The sequence below is a fragment of the Larimichthys crocea genome, chromosome XIV, assembly GCF_000972845.2.
Source record: "Larimichthys crocea isolate SSNF chromosome XIV, L_crocea_2.0, whole genome shotgun sequence".
NCBI classification, from domain to species: domain Eukaryota; kingdom Metazoa; phylum Chordata; class Actinopteri; family Sciaenidae; genus Larimichthys; species Larimichthys crocea.
This window is the reverse complement of record NC_040024.1, coordinates 3,297,514-3,314,499: the sequence shown is the minus strand read 5'-3', so window position 1 is coordinate 3,314,499 and position 16,986 is coordinate 3,297,514. Positions and strand designations below refer to the sequence as shown.

The window sequence follows — 16,986 nt, the reverse complement described above, 5'->3', positions numbered from 1 at the left end:
TCACTGTGATTTAAAAAAAAAAAAGATGTAGACTTTCTCTTGTAATGTTGTATGTGCATCACAATATTGTTTTCAAGAGCTCATCCATGATACAGTCTGATCTGACTCACACATCATCACACTGTAAATGCTGCTCTCACCCCCATCCAGAGGTGTTTTTGATGCAGAAAATGTAGTTTCCACAGGATACAAATTACACACTGCATAGATGGCATAAGTAAATTTTAGAAAAATGAATATTTATAAGAACGCAGGCTCCTGCCAGGTCATATTTATCGTCCTCTCTGAGCCGCACTGCAAAGATTGACCATACTATAATAGTGAAATGTAGCCCGCTGTGTAAATGTAACTTCTAGTACAGTGTCCCGCTTCTTTTGTTGACAGTGCGCTGCGCCATTTGCCCCAAACCCACATACAAGCGGAGTATATCTCATTATGTTTTCACAAGATCCACACTCATATTGTGTTTGCCAGACTTCAAAAACAATTTAGTTCAGCCACACAGAATCAGCCCCCCCCCCCATCTTATTTACTCTTCTATTTTCCCATTTGGATTCCTGCTGCATTGTGGGCCCTTAAAAAATTGGATTGCACCATCTCGCTGACCATGGCAGGGGTGGCAGATGTTTTCTCGGTAATGATGGGACTGTGCATCCTGTGTCTCGCCTCTCCTCCTCCAGGAATCTGGGACAGAGAGAGAGAGCGTACGTGGAGGGCCAGATGAGGACCTTGGATGAGGGTTTGCAACTGAAGCAGCAACTGATTGAGGAGGGAGTGCTGCTCTGGAGGGAGAAACAGGTACACTGTATTCTGCTGATGGAACTACTACTGTGTGGCACTAAGTAGAAACAGAGGATAGTCATCAGGGTTCTCTCACACAGAAGGCTATAATGTGTGACTTTCACTTTTTTTGTTTCAAACTTCAGCCTAGTGTGACACGTACAATGTATACACTAGGTTCATTAAGTGGTATATATATATATATATATGAGTCTATGGCGGCCTGTATACTTTAAGTTAATCCCTAGTTCAGTAGAAAACAGGTGACCTCACAGAAACACCCTTATTGTAGAGTTTTGACACAGGAAGTATCAGCAAAAAATAATACACTTTCAAATAATTTGACAACAAAACACCCTTGGAGTGTCACTCAAGGTGAGTTTCCAGGTGTAAAAATAATAAATCAGGTTTGTACAGTGATCAATAATTGTAAAACTGCTAAACATACGTTACTTTTCACGTATAATAGTGTTTTTTTTTTTCATAATAGTGAAGTTATACGAGGCAGAAAACTATCCCCAGGTGATCACATCTGTGCTGAAGTTTTACGAGACAGCCACTGTCGCTGCTGACGACCTCTTTCAACCTCATCCCAGCTCTTTGTGACCTCAAACGTCAAACCTTTGGGTTTGTTATGTTTAGTTTGGTATGGTTTACGGTGCAAATGTTCCTTACCGGGATGCAAAGTGTGTCCTATAGCCTACATAATTACAACAGAACGCTCCTATAATGATCATACAAATGTATCAATGTGCCCTCTACCTTCTAGCTACTGTGTTTAAATATTTTTCTGTTATTCTCAATAGATTTAATTAACTTTTCGCCTTGGCTACTTATGCTGCCACTCAGTAACTGTAGTGTTATTACCTGGCTCGCTACCTAACACACTTGATTGTTAAGGACGTTGAGGTTAATTTGCTTTTATAATGTGTTACACTCTGAGAATACCTGCTCTAAATGAGCAGCTTGCGCTCTATGATATTGTTTTGACCATACACGTTCGTGGCATCTGTTGCTACAGGCGTCTGCTGTGCGGTTTCCAACGCCAACCTCAGCCTGCTGTGCAGTTCGTTTTTTTTTGACGTGTGAGTGTTTTTGCTGTCAAAGCGGCACCGACTCACTCGTGTTTTAGCTGATCAATTGATCTCCAGGCAATTCTAGTTTATAATTTCTAGTCATGTGTAACCCGTAAACATCATCATATTCTTCTCCTGGCATAAACTGCTTCTCTTAGGGGATTTCAGCTGTAACTCTGCTTCATTTGTAGTCACTCCAAAGCAGTAAGGTACCAGTGTCGTCAAGCTCATTCTGAGTCAACATGTCCTTTTACAGAGCTTCAAGATAGACCACTTCAGTTTTTGCTCAGCTCTCCATTTGCACGTTTAGTTCAACAAGCACTGGGCCAAATTAGAAACCAGAGCTCGGGAGTTTGGTGCAAATTAAATTTGGCAGCTGAGGATCTCTTTTAGATGTTTGTAAGTTATATTTACTGCTCCAGCGGTCTCATTACTTAATGCATTATCTCCAATTGGAGTCGCCCTCCTTTGCACTGTTTGATGGTCAAGTCTAGGTGCATGTTGCACATTCAAAAGCACGTATAAATATTGTCCTTTTTTTGTGCATTCCTGATAGAAAATTGAAAATTCTAAGCACGGGATATTGTTCAACATGTAGTGGTCAAAAAAAAAAGTACTTGGAATTCTGAAGGACTCAAAGGCAGCTGAAAAATGTTGCCGTGGCACGTTTCACAGTTCTCTAACTTTTTCAGGGCTGCCCTCGATCTTTCCTCGATATTTCATGCGTTTGATTATGTTAGAAATTACTTTTATTTCAAGGTATTTCGAAGCACTTTACGGCACCTGTCGGCGTTGTTAAAAAAATGTATTTCAGGAATGTCAGTCTTGTTTAAAATACACTTCAATTGCTTGTAATGGAAGATACAGTTAAAAAAGAGACCACTTATCTGAGAACAGATTTTAACTGAAGGCCACTTTTTGTCATAAATTTGCCAGTCGGAGTGTGTACCCTGCTCTCTTCTTTTCTGCCCCCGCCCCCATGTTCTTTTCCGTGGCGGCTGATTGGCAGATCAAGGCTGAAGTGTCACCCTAGCCCTCCGAGCCCGAGCCGCACATTGTGATCTTGTTCCCTCTCTGTGTCTCTCTGTTGGTATGGCAGGGTCACCTCAGAGGGCCCTGTCTCAGAAACCTTACACAATGACTTAAAAGTGAACTCCTCCTGCGGTTCAAGGGTTAAAGAAGACTTTGGAACAGGATGCTAGAAAACTTTTTTTCTTTTTTTTTTTAATCAGATTAAAAGCCTTTAGCACAATAAAAGCTGACTGTAAGCATGTCAGCACTGTGCTACCCTAGAAGCAGCAGAAATAGGAATGCTGCTGTTAATTGAAAACAAATTGGTATTCAATAAAATCCTCTTTCAGGTGGTTTGTGATTGTCTGTCTGTTGATTGGCCCCACTGTTGGTGTACATTTTTTTAAAGCAGGGAACGGCATTTTGCTAGTCCTTAATTCTTTAAGATCTTTTCTTTTTTTTTCTCCCTCTCTCTCTTCCTTGCTTTGTCTGAATTTTGTCACGATTTCAGAGGATGTCAGAGGAATCCACGGTGCTTTCCAAGGCTGAACTCAGCAGGGAGAAGTCTCAAACACTGTGTATTGAATCAGCACTCCTTTGGTCTTTTAAAAACCTAGAAAATAAAACAGTATCATTGTCACTTGTCACAACTGGAATATTGCTTATTTTTCACGTTAAGTAAATAGATATTCTTTTTTAGAGCTCTGTTTTTTTCCTCGTGACAGAACATACTGATGGGCGAGTGTAGTTTCTGGCGTTTTTATAGAGGATTTTAACGTGGTGGTAGAACCTTTTTACATGGGTGTTATTCACAGGTAAACATGTTTTTGCACACGCACAAAATGGAGCCCATAAATCACTGCTGCAAACTGAAGATGTCTAAACAAGCAGTGTGGCCTAGAAAGGTAGTCATCCCTATCCGAACCAAGCAGAATCCATCACTGCATTATGAGAGTCTCCGAGGAGAGATTGGAAAGCAGCATTGACACGCACGCACACAAACACACGCACGCACACAAACAAGGGGCTTCTGCTCTTTCATATTAATTGCTCTATTACAGAGAGTGATGATTGAGGTTATACTTGGTTGTCAAAAGCTGTCATTTTTCGGTGTGACAGCAACACCTCCTGAAGTGATTTTAAATAGTCCATTGTGCAGGCCCGACACATTTTGTATATACATGAGCTTGTTGTTGTTCGGAGGTAGATGTATAGATGTGTAACGTAGGAGAATATAAAAGAAGAGGATAAGAACAGAGACAAATGAAATCCTCATCGTTTGTTAATGTCATTGCAGACACTACGTTTTCTCTAGCAATCAGCAATTAGAAATAAACACAAAGTGCAACTGGAGCAAGTGGGAGTATATTTATTTTTGCAGCAAGTATATGTGAAATTAAAATGTTTGACCTAATGACGGTGCAAGATGAAAATTCAAAGACTCATTGAAGTGAATACAAATCATCCTGACGGGATGTTTTTAGCAAATGTAACTTGAGTTTCATTTAATAATTGTTGAGACATGACGGACAGACATTGTCGCCTCTAGAGCCACAACGATCTAAAAATGGTTTACATTTTCCAAACTGGATCTCTACAGTGTCCTAAATAAAACATTTTTCATCCAATACTTTTTAATTATTAGACTGTTATGTAGTCAATATCCAATACAAGACTCTTGAACTGTCTCGAAGTGATTAATAACAAAACAAATATGTTTGGCCTTTGGACATTTTTCAGATATCTCTTAAGTGGTCCAGATCAGAATATGATTGATTGTGTTTTCTATGTCAATATGTGCCACAAATGAGGGATAATATCAGGAAGAAAAGTTTGAGTGTGCCACTTACTTGCAGACATACTGTAAACTCGAAAAGCTTTTTCTAAACTGTGATTGCTTGTCTCTTTTTTATCGTCTCTCTTCAGGCCCAGCTCAGAGAGCTTCAGCAAGTAGCCGAGGACCTACAGATCAAACTGGAAGACCACAGAAGGAAGAAACACGAGGCCGACCAACTCAAAGAGCAGACATTAAAGGCACTGGAAGCAGGGGACAGCAGTAAGTGTCTTGAAACCTTTAACCTCCCGTGATTCAGTTTGAGTCCATTCAAAGCAATTCAGTCCGCGGAATTGCTTGAGTTCGTTGTTAGGTCATTGTTACGACGACCATAGGGCAGTTTCCATTTTATTTCAGCTCAGTCCTTGCATTGAACAAAAAGGAAATTGACCTCAGCGCCTCAGGCCAGATGGTCAGGATGACAAATGGGAGAACTTCAGACACAGCTGGAAGGGTTAAATACAGATCCCTGTGCCATTGAAATAAATGGACTAGGAGAGGAGTGCTGAGCAACAGCATATTGCAGTCCCACAGCTCTCTCTCTTTTTTTTTACGTCCCTCAAACCGTCAGAGAGAAGTTGCTCATGACTCACAGGAAAATTCCCTTATCGCTCCGAGCACTGGCTGGCTCTGCATTTAAGTGACGTTCAGTGTGTGTGTGTGTGAATGTACAGAAAGTTGTGGGGCGGGAAAGGTAATGGGCTCAATCATTTTTGCACTGAAGTCCAAGGATTTAGAATCATTATGTGTGTGAGTGTTGAGAAGTCGGGGGATAGAGATTGCTGGAAGTAAATTAGTGTCAGTAGACCAAACAAAAACCTTTATTCCGAGTAATGTCTTTTTGTCTTTTCAACACTTTGCTGTCACGTTCTTCTCTGATGTGACCAAATGCCGGTAATTGATTACCCGTCTCGTGTCAAAGTGGTCCTCGAGTGAAAGTTTTGATTGCAATAAAGGTCATTTGACTTTTTCTGGGTTCTCTGAGCGCGCATCCATCATACGTCCCACTGCGCGAGCTGACCTTTGCTAGTTGTCACAGGCCCCCCACTATGTTCTTAAGACTGTCATCCTTTACTTCCATTACTGCTCATCTTCAGAGCATAACAGCTTTTCAACTTTTCACTTCCATGATTGCGTTGGCATGTCTTGTCCATGTTGACTATCCATCTGGGCTTTTCTTCTGATGACATTTTCTATGTGTGGGATAGCTTCGGAGCGTTGAATGGTCATTGATTTAAAGGCTACTTATCTATCCTTTTTCCCGCCTGAAGCCTGTGACATTACATGTTGATTAACATTTGAATTTTTCCAGCATTTTTGCAGCATTAATCTGCCAACAGTATGACACTTTATGGCTTTGCTGTTATGATTTGGGGTTGCAAGTTGTTATGGCTTAATTCTCGGAGTGGAAAATCAAACGCAGTAAAGAGGAGATCGTACAAGTGAAGTGATCCCGAAGAAGTATTTTCCCAATGTTTAACTTTTATGTTCGATAGTATTTGAAATGTGATCTGGCTGATGCACAGCCCTGAGGTTGTTTTTTTTAATACTTTCCAAGAGAGCAACCTAAGCAGTTTTAAATTTACTACATGTTTTTTAATGGCCGTTTTAAGACAAAGTGCCAGGCAACAGCTCGCACTAAAGATTTAAATGACATAAATTCTTACGAGTAGCATTTCATACATGCCAAGATTACATTTTTATTTATTATTTATTTCATGCAGTCGGATCACACCCATGTTCAAACCAACCTACATGTCTTAAATGGGGTTTAGTTTCCATGTCTTGAAAGTTTCTCCTAAAAACTCACAAAATATCATTAAGTAAATGGCCCCAGTTTTCTCCGTGTTATTATTATAACTGTTTTAACATCATGTAATTTTGCCATCATTACCTGTCAACTGAATGTCAGGCTAAAGGAGCAACACTTAAGAGCCTTTAACTTTCTTTAGACCTCCTTCCAGCCGTTGTGCACTAATCCACATCCACACGCTCAGAATACTTCCACAGCACATTATTATTTTTTTATTAAACCTTGAAAACTGTTGCCCTAAAAGATCCTTAAACTACAGAGGACCCACGAGGACAAATATTGAGTTATCTCAATTAAATATAGGAACATCACAAAGAAACTGTGAACGACTTGTCTTTCCCTTTATGACCTGTCAATAGCCTGTCTCAAAATAGGAATGAAAAGCCAGAAGAACAAGCAGCTGAGCCTGCAAAGTAGAACTTACCAGTCTTTCCTTTTACTGCTGCTGTCGCTCAAATGTGTCTCCAGGGCTTCACGTGCAGTTATTGAGAGGTTTTAAAGGGCCAGGTTATTTGTACCCTCGAAGAAAATTGCTGTTTCTGATGGTGCAATGCCTTTTGGTATGATGAAACAATAATTGCAGGACTTGGAGAACTGGGGATATTGGATATTGTTTTTACACTCTGATTTTATTTAGCATGGGGAAAATTATGTTCCAAGATTGTAAAGCTTTTTTTTTTTCATGTACATTGCTTTTTACAAGTCTCTTGAGCAGGTACCATATTTTGTAGGGAACTGCAGTGTGCTAATGTGATACCATTACACACCGCAACAAAATAATGCGCATGATTATTTTGTTTTCAGGATACAAGAATATTGCACATTTATGCTTTCACGGATTGATAGGACCACATTACCGAGCTGTGTCCTTCATTAGCTAGCTCAGTATTTACGCTTCTGTCGCTTTTTTTTTTGCAAAGCGTGCTTATAAATCTGGTTAAATCCTCATTGAATAACAAAGACTTTCTGTTCCCCGGCTGCACAGGAAGGACACTGATCGTGTGTGCTTGTTCAAAAAAAACAAAAACAAAAAAAAAATCCTTTTTAATGCCAACCTCAATAAGCTTTGGGTTCACATAGAGGTCTCTTCCTTGTCTGATGATGTTGATTTGATATGATTCCCTCATATAGAGACATACTTAAAGTCTGTTACTCTGTTTAATGATATGCCCCAATATGCAAAGCTACACTGGCTCGTGGAGTTCATCCACAGTTTGAGGGGCTTTTCTCAAGTTCATCGTTAATCCAACGGTTGACCTGATTTATTTAGTGGACCGTCTTTCAAACCACCTCCCTTCTACTTGTATTTTTTTTCCCAAAGGTACATGAGCGCATATGGACACCATCAAACAAGCTTCATTTGTTGTAGTAGTACCACACCGAATGCACAGTGTTTCATCAACATTTATCACTAAGGATGTTTTCAATTTTTGTCGATTATTGAATTTATTCTTGGTCAAATTTGAGAATAATGCAACTGCACCTTTGTCCTAACTTAATCATGTTGCTTGTCAACATTTAAATTTGTAGGTTTTCCAACAATACAGCCATACAGAATGATTTGACAAGGTCAAAGTCATATTTCCCTTGGAGTGGCAGGAGTGTAAGTGGTAATTATTGCGTCATCAGAGATGTCATTTTATATTTATGCAGGTTTCCGCTCTTCTTTTGAATCATTTGTGTCATTAGCGATTCATAAAAGCAAACCTTGTTCTTACCAGATGGTGTTGTTTGACTGACCATAACGTTTTTGATGCATAAATAAGGAAATCACATGAGCACTAATTTGGTATAAGAAGGTGTGACACTTTAAATAAATCCTCACAGAACAACCAAACCCTCGTAATAAAATCTGATCGCAAGCCTTTAAATTTAAACCTTGTTATCTCGATTCTTTCCACTCGGGGATCCGATCTCAATACACAAATTGACTTAGGTGGAGCTGGTGGATTTGTTCAGTGTGGTTATTGGCACTGGAGAGAGTTTCACACCTGTCTGGCCATGTATTTATGAACTGGAGGACTTCTGTTTTTTTCGCTTGAGCAGTGTTGCCCCTCTGCAGTGCTATAAAACATCCTCCAGATGTGGTCTGGCTCTGATAGCTACTGGCATTACCATTAATTTTTCCTTATTTAGATAGTATGTCCACATGCACATCACATGTTAATAGTATGTGTCATAGGCTGATGATAGAAATTATTATTTTTTCCATCCTATGAAGCAAGTTGAAGATGATCCTTTGACCCCAGTCTCAGAACCACTAGCTGAACCTGCTAACCTCCCCTCAGCCCATCAGGTCATACCAACCCTGCTAGTGAGTTTAACGAGTGAGTCATACTTTTGTTGGATGTGTTTGCAGTATATCTACCTCTTCTCTTAAAATACAGACCTTTGCTGTTTTTACTTTGGCTTCTCTCTGCTGTTCTGACACATTTAGGATGCAGCACATGCAACTTGCTCTCACTAGCAAGCCTTAAATGTGGGACTCGCACTAATATCTTGTAATAAAAAGCTACCGCCTTATAGAATCATAGAATAATACCAGTGGCACACTCTTGTCCAAACAGAAACTGAAATTTTACCACAACAGATACTTTTCACATAGTTGTACCTTGTGCTTGAGGATATTTTTGTATATTAGGGATTAGGGCAGTGTGGAAGAAGAAATGTCAGTATGAAGAAACATGTATTCATGCAGAATATTTGTGTCTCAGATTGTCTCTGAGGATTTCAGTTCTTCTGAGGTAACCTAGATGCAACAGATCCAGTGCCAATGTAACTTTCTTACTATTTCTCCCTACCATAACAAATAAAATACATTATGGATGTTAATTTGCAGTACCTTGAGACTATTATGGAGCCCTTTACTTTTACTTATCCCCCAGCTCCTCCTGTCTGCATGTCGAAGTCTCCTTGGGCAAGATACTGAACCCTAAATTGCTCCTGTAGGCTGTGCCATCGGTCTGTGAATGTGTGAATGCAAAAGCTGATGAGCAGTTGGCACCTTGCATGCCAGCCAATGCAATCAGTGTATAAATCTGAGATATGTAGTGTAAAAAGAGCTTTGAGTGGTCGGAAGACTAGGACGGTGCAGTCCATTTACCATTTACAAAGATCAAGAAAGTCACCATGTGGGGACATTCATGGCAGGCACCAACACTCTGAGCTATTGTCCCACGCTATAGCATAAAACATTGATTGTTTTGATGGGAATTCATTAAAGTCAGTTGCTAAATATAATTGAGTTCATGATCTGTGTTTTCTATGTATCCAGAAAACAAGCTAAGTGGAGAAAATAATGATGTCTGTCTGTCGTATCGGGTTCAGGTTGTTAAAAATGTCCCGGGAAAAACACTGAGAATATTAACACGTGGTAACCTTGAGAAGCTCGGCCACTGTAATCACACAACCCTGATCAATTTGTGAACACGTTTAAATCAGAGAGCCGTTAATCTCGCACAATGCAATGTTCCTATTGTGGAGCAATAGTTTTCTGAACGCAGAATCCGATGCTACAAACCATCCGACGCACCTTTTTAAGGTTAAAGCACTTATTTGCACGTTCTATCTTTATATTTACTATGTCTCTTCTTCTCTGTAAAGTAAAAGTTCAGCACAACACGTGCTGCCTTTTGATCTATTTCCATCTCAAAGCATCTCACCGAGAAAGGGGTAATTTCCTCTCTGCAAATATTGCTTAATACTGTATAAAAGAAAGCAAAGTGTGTGTGTGTGTGTGTTTAGCCTTCAGCGTGCAGAGGGTACAATAATAAAGAAATGTCTGTGTGGATAACATGGTCTGTAGCCTAGGCATAGATCTGCAGTCTCCTGCTGATACGTTCCATTTTCTCTGTTCTCTTTGTGCCTCTCTTATTTTACGAGTCTGCTGTGCTATCGCCAGGGCAACATGGGTGGATGAGTGATGGCGTCCATTAGTAAACATAGCCCCCTATATGTGCCATCGGCCTAAAGAACCGACGTCTTGAACCTCCGTTCTGTCGCTCTTTTTTTTTCTCTTCACCCTCCTACTCTCTCCTCACTTATCCACCACACTCTTCCTCTTACCTTTTTACCCCCCCTCCCCCAAATCCCCACTCCATCTTTCTTCTTTCTCTGCCTTCCTTTCCTCCCTTCTCCATCTATCCTCCTTTACGGTTGTTTTTCATAGCCACAGCTCCGCCGTCGAGGCAGGGATGAGACCATTTCTCTTCCCCCCTTTTGTGCACTTGTTTTCTGTGAGACAGAGCGACCGGAGGACGGGTCGAGAATGTCAAGCATTAGGTTGGGAATAGCTGTTCAAACAAAAGAATAGGCCACTAATATGACAGATGCTGCGTGTAGTGGCAGAAGGATATTAGCAAATCCCGAAGCAACAACAGAGGTCTAGGAATCTGGCTTCTCCTGGTTGCAGTCAAGTCAAAATTTTGCATCTTTTAAAAATTAAATCCAAAAAATAGTACAGCTTTCATATCGGCAAGGCTGCATTTTTTTTCCACACCCCTACAGCACATGCTCAACACGGGTGCTCTACTGTACACTCGAAAAAAAAAAGCTAATTTCACAGTTAGCTTTTCTGTAATTAGTACGGAAAGGTAATTGCGGCGGATGCGCAATTAGCATTATGTAAAGTGCTTTTCCCCAGACTTAGGGGCCAATCAGTTTGCCCCCTTTTTACATTCTCCGTTCTGCTGATGATGTGGGTAGATGCTTATGCGCCTGAACATAAGAGAACTTCCTCTCCCTCCCACTCCAATGAATGCGATTCACAAAACGAATCAGTTGGGGTCACATGCTCGGCTCGGAAAGGGGGCCGAGGAAGTTTTTGCGTCTCCTTTTCATCTGCCTGCGAATATGAATGGAGAAGAGGGGAAATCACTGTCATAGCAGCCGTTGCAGCACAAAGCCTCCTGATTGCATTCTGGACTCTGACATGCTTTTTTTTTTTTCCTACAGGGAAACCAAATGTTCTTGCACAGCGTGACTGACTCATTGCCTGATTGCCCAAAAACCCCCCCCCCCTCCCTGCGCTCCCCATGTTTTTAAATCCAACTCCAGCTCAGTCCTTTTTTCTCCATCCCTCCCCTTGCCTCTCACTTTGCATTCAGACGTATTAGTCTATATAGCACTGATTGGGTGATTTAAGAAAAAAATCCAACATAACTTTTACAGTAAGAAATATCACTTCACATCAGGTCATTTCCAATTAACCCAAATATGATTTTTCTTTTTTTAGGTGTCAGACGTCAGAACAGCACAATAACCAGCATTTTCAAGTTACTGGACAGCAATAAAGACGGCAGGTAACTAACGTGCTGATCATTTCATCATTGACAGCTCATGTTTAATAACACTAGAAACTATGGTTTGTTTAAACATGCTAAATACAAATAGAAATATTAAATGTATTAAGAGTTTGATGATGTTGAAGGCCACCACTGATATTTTTATACTGAAACAGTTTTTCCCTTAGGATTTTACTCTTGCCAGGGTGAAAAGGCTTCTGTCACAGTATTTAAATTGCTATGAAATCCAATACTAAAGAAATTCTTAAAGCGTATTTGCTCCCAGTTTGGGCTTTTTCTCCTCCTACTGTGCAGTTTTAAAAATGTACCAGAGTGGGCATGAAGGCTGGGGAGTGTTGACAAAAAAAAAAAAGGAACAAGGTTGAAGGTTTCAAATCTAGCTTTATATTTCCTTTTTTTCTACCATATGATCTTCTGTCCTTGAACATTGTGCTTCTCCAGCTGAACTGCCTAATTCAATCACCGGATGCCAAAATGAGCAAGGTTTAGTGAAATGAATACAGCTGTAGCACATTTTGTGCTCCAATCATTTTAAATCTCATCGCAGGAATAAACTACAAAGTGCAAGTCAGCAACTCGGAAAAGTAGGGCTATCCAGGGATGTTGCAGTTCCTCGTATTAATGTTAAATTCAATTATTTGAGGTGTTTCAGTGGCAAACAAACTGATTAATGCACTTTCCCCCCCAGCTAATTACACAAAAATGACCTCCTTCAGGGCAAGGATTTACTATTTTATAGATGACACTGTCATGAAAGGAAACTTTGTTTAAAGAATAAAAAGTATATTTCCTGTCAGGAGAGTTGCGGGAAATATTACAATGTCAGATGGGGGGGCAGCAAATTCACAGAACTCATGTTCGCCCACTCGTAATTCTTGTAGTCCTCGAGAGAAATGCCGAGAAACGCGGCAAAGTGAAACGAAAACAACGTAAGAGATGAGTAAGTTAAAGAAGATCCACAACGCTGGATTAAAATAATGACTTGTGTTTTTTTTTGCTCTCGCATTTATGCTTATCTCATGCTGCCGGTGCTATATAAGATAAATGGGTGTTCGCTGAGTTACCTAATTCACATCAATATGTGTATGTACCGAACTCATTAGTTCCACCTTAACTTCTGATGCAGCGGAGTCTCATCAGTCTGAGCTGAGTGCACACATCTCTTTCCGCGAAACTCCTATTTGTTCCTCGGCAAACTTCAAAAAGTAATTCATTTCCGTATGTGCATTGTTTAATCTTCAAGTCCCAACAGACACACTTGTCACCCCTTCTTCTCCTCCTCCTCCTCCCTCCCCCTTCTACCCAATCTCCTTCAGCTTTCCCTCAGCCACCCGGGCTGACTTAACTTGCTGTCGTGAGCAGTGTTTAACCTCTGCCAGCTTTAAAGAGAATGGCATCCATTTTGCTTTCAGGCGAGATACTTTAAATTTGCTGGCGGCTTGCAGAAAAACAGAACGCGTGATATCCAATGAGCCTGTCCCCTTCATGCCTTTTTTTTTTTCTCCACTGCTATCCCCACCCTCACCTTCACACACCACGCCTGGGAGCAGGAAAAAAAAAAAAAAAATCAATACTGCTTAAGCTAACTGGGCATATTCTCCCGGAAAGGAAGCGGGCCTGGGCATAGTAAACTGAAAGCGCTATAAAACATATGGCTGCATCAAGGACGAAGTGCTTGTGCAGCGATTTTTCAGGGGAGCGCTATGTGCCCACTTATGCATTCCTGCGCCTGGATGTGTACCATTATTCAGCCCTTCTGCCCCCCCCCAGCTCTGCCTCCATCCATCCACTCTATCCCCTCCATCCCAAGCGGTGCCTCTCCACGGGGCTGCGCTTAAACAAACACATTACTAAGCTGAAATATCTGCAAGTGCCCGCTTATTTCTATACAGCCGTTGTTTCAGTCCGTCAGTCAATAAGATCCGGTGAGCTGGACATCTTGAGGCAGGACATGTATTGATGCCTATTTGAATAAAGCAGGAGGTGGAGGCTTTGTGTATGTATGCTACATCACCGTTTTTCTTTTTTTTTTCCCCCTGAAAGGCTCTGCAGCTCACACGCCCAAGTGTCGGAGCTCGATTCAGCCTCCGTTATGACAAATGCAAAGTCCAAAGTCACTGCTTTAACCTGATGCTTGCACATTGCCAGGCGATTTGCTGACTTTGAACCAGATTAGCATGCATGTCGCGGACTCTTTATCTTGTACGAAAAAAGCTCTTGGCTTTGCCCCTAATGACACTTAGCAAAACACTACCCCGTTCTTAATCCACTCGATTGGAATTGCTAATTATCTTTAATGCAGATTCGCAGATAATTGTTCTCTCATTTATACTGCGAACTAATCTCATTTTTGTGTCCATTTAGCCACCAATAATTGCCTCACGACAAAGATCCACTCTGAAATACATAAAGGAATGTGTCAGAAGCCAACTCGCTGCTGATTATCATCATAATTGTATTTAAATACAAATATTAACAACTGTGGAAATGGTTTTTTTTATTCCTGTGATTTGTAGGTTAGCGGTTTCAGACACTATAGACACATCTAGAACATCGAGGTTCAGTCTGAAAGTTTCCTTCCGATTAGTTTGTACTATGGGGAAAAAAATAAAAAAATCTCCCCACACATTGGTCATTAAGGTAGCTTCTGGACTTCCTCACCATTATTGCATCCCGAACCACCACACACACACACACACACACACACAAGTGCAACCCTCTGTGCCAGCTGGCAGGCAGTTGGCAGCCCAGTGCAGGATTAACTGGTACCAGTATGCTGGCCTATAAATAGAGTCTACCAACTGCTTCAGGAAATGAACCATGATGGAGCCTCCCAAAGGCCCACGAACAGGTTGTGCTTTTTATCCCCTCCTTTCTGTCAGGATTATAAGTGTACGTGTGTGTGGGAGTGAGTTCCCTAATGTTTATTACTGTCTCTTTCAGTCAAACCCACTGTAGGTGTACATTACAAAGCACCTGCTTTTACGATGCCACGGTCAATATGTGTGTATAAATGGTCTCCGTGATTGAGGCCAAAGCCAGTTTTCTTCACACGAGCTGCATCCTCTTTGCCGCCTCACAATGGAGAAAGTCATTGTTTTTTTTTTTTCTCCAGCACTTACCCCGAGCATTGATCCTCTGTAGTGGAACAAGCTATTCGCTTTGTATGTTTGCCTGCTCTTCCGCTTTTGATGGACTCAACGGGATTGATCCTGGCCATGCAGTCATTATCTCAGCTCAGTAATGTTAGTTTAGGTGGAGCCTCCCCGGAAGAAAGACACCAGCAGGGAAGAATGGCTGAAGAAAAGATCTAAGTGTTCCAGGATAAGAGGGGTGATGCGTGTCATTTTTGATTGTGTCTTGTGCCACTCAGAGAATCTGAGTGAATGCCAGGTTGACTGAGCACAAAGTGACCTAATAAATGATTTCGAACAAAAAAAGTACAGCTACATATCCATTTAAACACCGGTTTGTTTGCAGTCAAGTAGCTAGTGTTGCTTTTTCTAAGGAACTTCTGTTTCTCCAGAGGAAAACTGAAGTACCGACTGGTTCATTGATAACTTTGAGAACTCCAAACATCTTGTGCACCTTAATCCATGTTTTGTGAAGCCCATAGCATCAAATATTTATTTCTTTACCTCAAGGTTTTCCTCAAGTCCTTCTCAAGGCAAGTTCAATGCAAATGTTTTCAGGCGCTCTGGAATACATACCTGAACAAGATATTGGTCTTGGTTGAAGTGGTGAACGCCTTGTTATGTTCATATATAATGGAATGTGCTTTTAACTGTGAGGAATGCTAATATACTAACTGCATTTTTTTTTAATACACTTGAGTTTATGAATTTATCATATGACCAGAAGGACATTCATTCAGCTCCTCTCAAGACTGTCTTTCATTTTTTATAAAAAAAAAAAGAGAAGCATCTAGGATTTAGTAGCAAGAGGATCCATTGGTTATTTCTAGGTAACAAAAACATCATGATTCTTAAGTTCTGCATGTTATATTCCATTTATGCCATATTCTGTAAATAGAGACCCATAAGTCTGACACACTGGACCTTTCTAAGTGTAATTGTAAGTTGATTCGAGCTGTTTTTTAGTGTGGGAGAGAAAAAAATAAAATAAAAAACTTCACTTGGATATTCCTCATCATTGTACGAAAATACGAACTTGCACGGCTGTCATCTGTTTGTTTTTTTTTTTTGTTCTGTTTCTCTTGTAAACACAACAGTCTAACGGTGGATGAAGTCCAGGCTAAAGTGGCAGTTGTCCACGACGAGGAGCGGATTCTCTCCGAGGATGAAGCGATGGTAAGTTGTCTTTTACTCGTACAGTTTAGAGTAGTGAGGGGCTATTGCCTTCACTCGGGTCGAGTGTTTTTGCAAGGCTTCAATCCATGTCCTGCCTGACTCTGATGCACTCCCTGATTTAAAAACAACCAAAGAGTGTTTAGCAAGGCGTTGCAATGTACACTATATGATCTAAACATGTTTCTATCAGAGGGGATCAGAAAACCAATCTAACTCGAACCAAATCAATGTCTCAGCTGGGTCTACATCTTATATCATTAAACAGGAGTAAATAGTACATGTGTTGGGATCCATTTGCAGACTAATACACTTTGGGTGCACTAATGAGTATCTACAGATACCGGAACGGTGGATCAGATCAAAATTGCAAATTCCAAGCGAGCACCGTAATCCATATGTTCCCCACATCAGATATCCAATATTAGCAACATAGCCACGTTGTGTATTTTAAAGCATATTTCAGATTTTTAAAAAATGATCCACATCCAAGATGCATGATATTTGTATCTTGCTTGGGTTGACTGCCTGTCTGGGTCCACTGTTTTTCTCCACTCATACAACAGGGTCCCTTCCACATTCATTTGAATTCTGAACAGGACGAGCACAGTTTCCCAACAGTGTTTTTCCCTCGAGCTGCAATGTGTGAGAATGCGGGCTGTCTGTTTCACTTTAAACTTGTTGAGCCTCCGTCTTACCAGGCAGCAGATATCAAAATCTCTGGCTGTAAACAAAATGGCTAGAGCTCAATTTTTCCTTCTACTTCTGCCTGTTCCCTTTTTTTGCTACGATAGATGCAATTGGTATGCGCAATCATACACACACACAAGCACAGAAAAATAAAAAAACGTCTGCTACCGCA

General features: G+C 40.8%; 1 protein-coding gene across 1 annotated transcript in view; it reads left to right on the top strand.

Annotated features, from left to right (window-relative positions):
• The window catches only part of LOC104923988 (glucosidase 2 subunit beta), a 117,489-nt gene that overhangs the window by 5,177 nt on the left and 95,326 nt on the right, over positions 1 to 16,986 (top strand). Inside the window, exons 5-8 of the mRNA XM_027288032.1 lie at positions 681 to 798; positions 4,794 to 4,923; positions 11,748 to 11,814; positions 16,049 to 16,127. Coding sequence (XP_027143833.1) covers positions 681 to 798; positions 4,794 to 4,923; positions 11,748 to 11,814; positions 16,049 to 16,127 — 394 coding nt within the window. The remainder of the gene's footprint in view (positions 1 to 680; positions 799 to 4,793; positions 4,924 to 11,747; positions 11,815 to 16,048; positions 16,128 to 16,986) is intronic.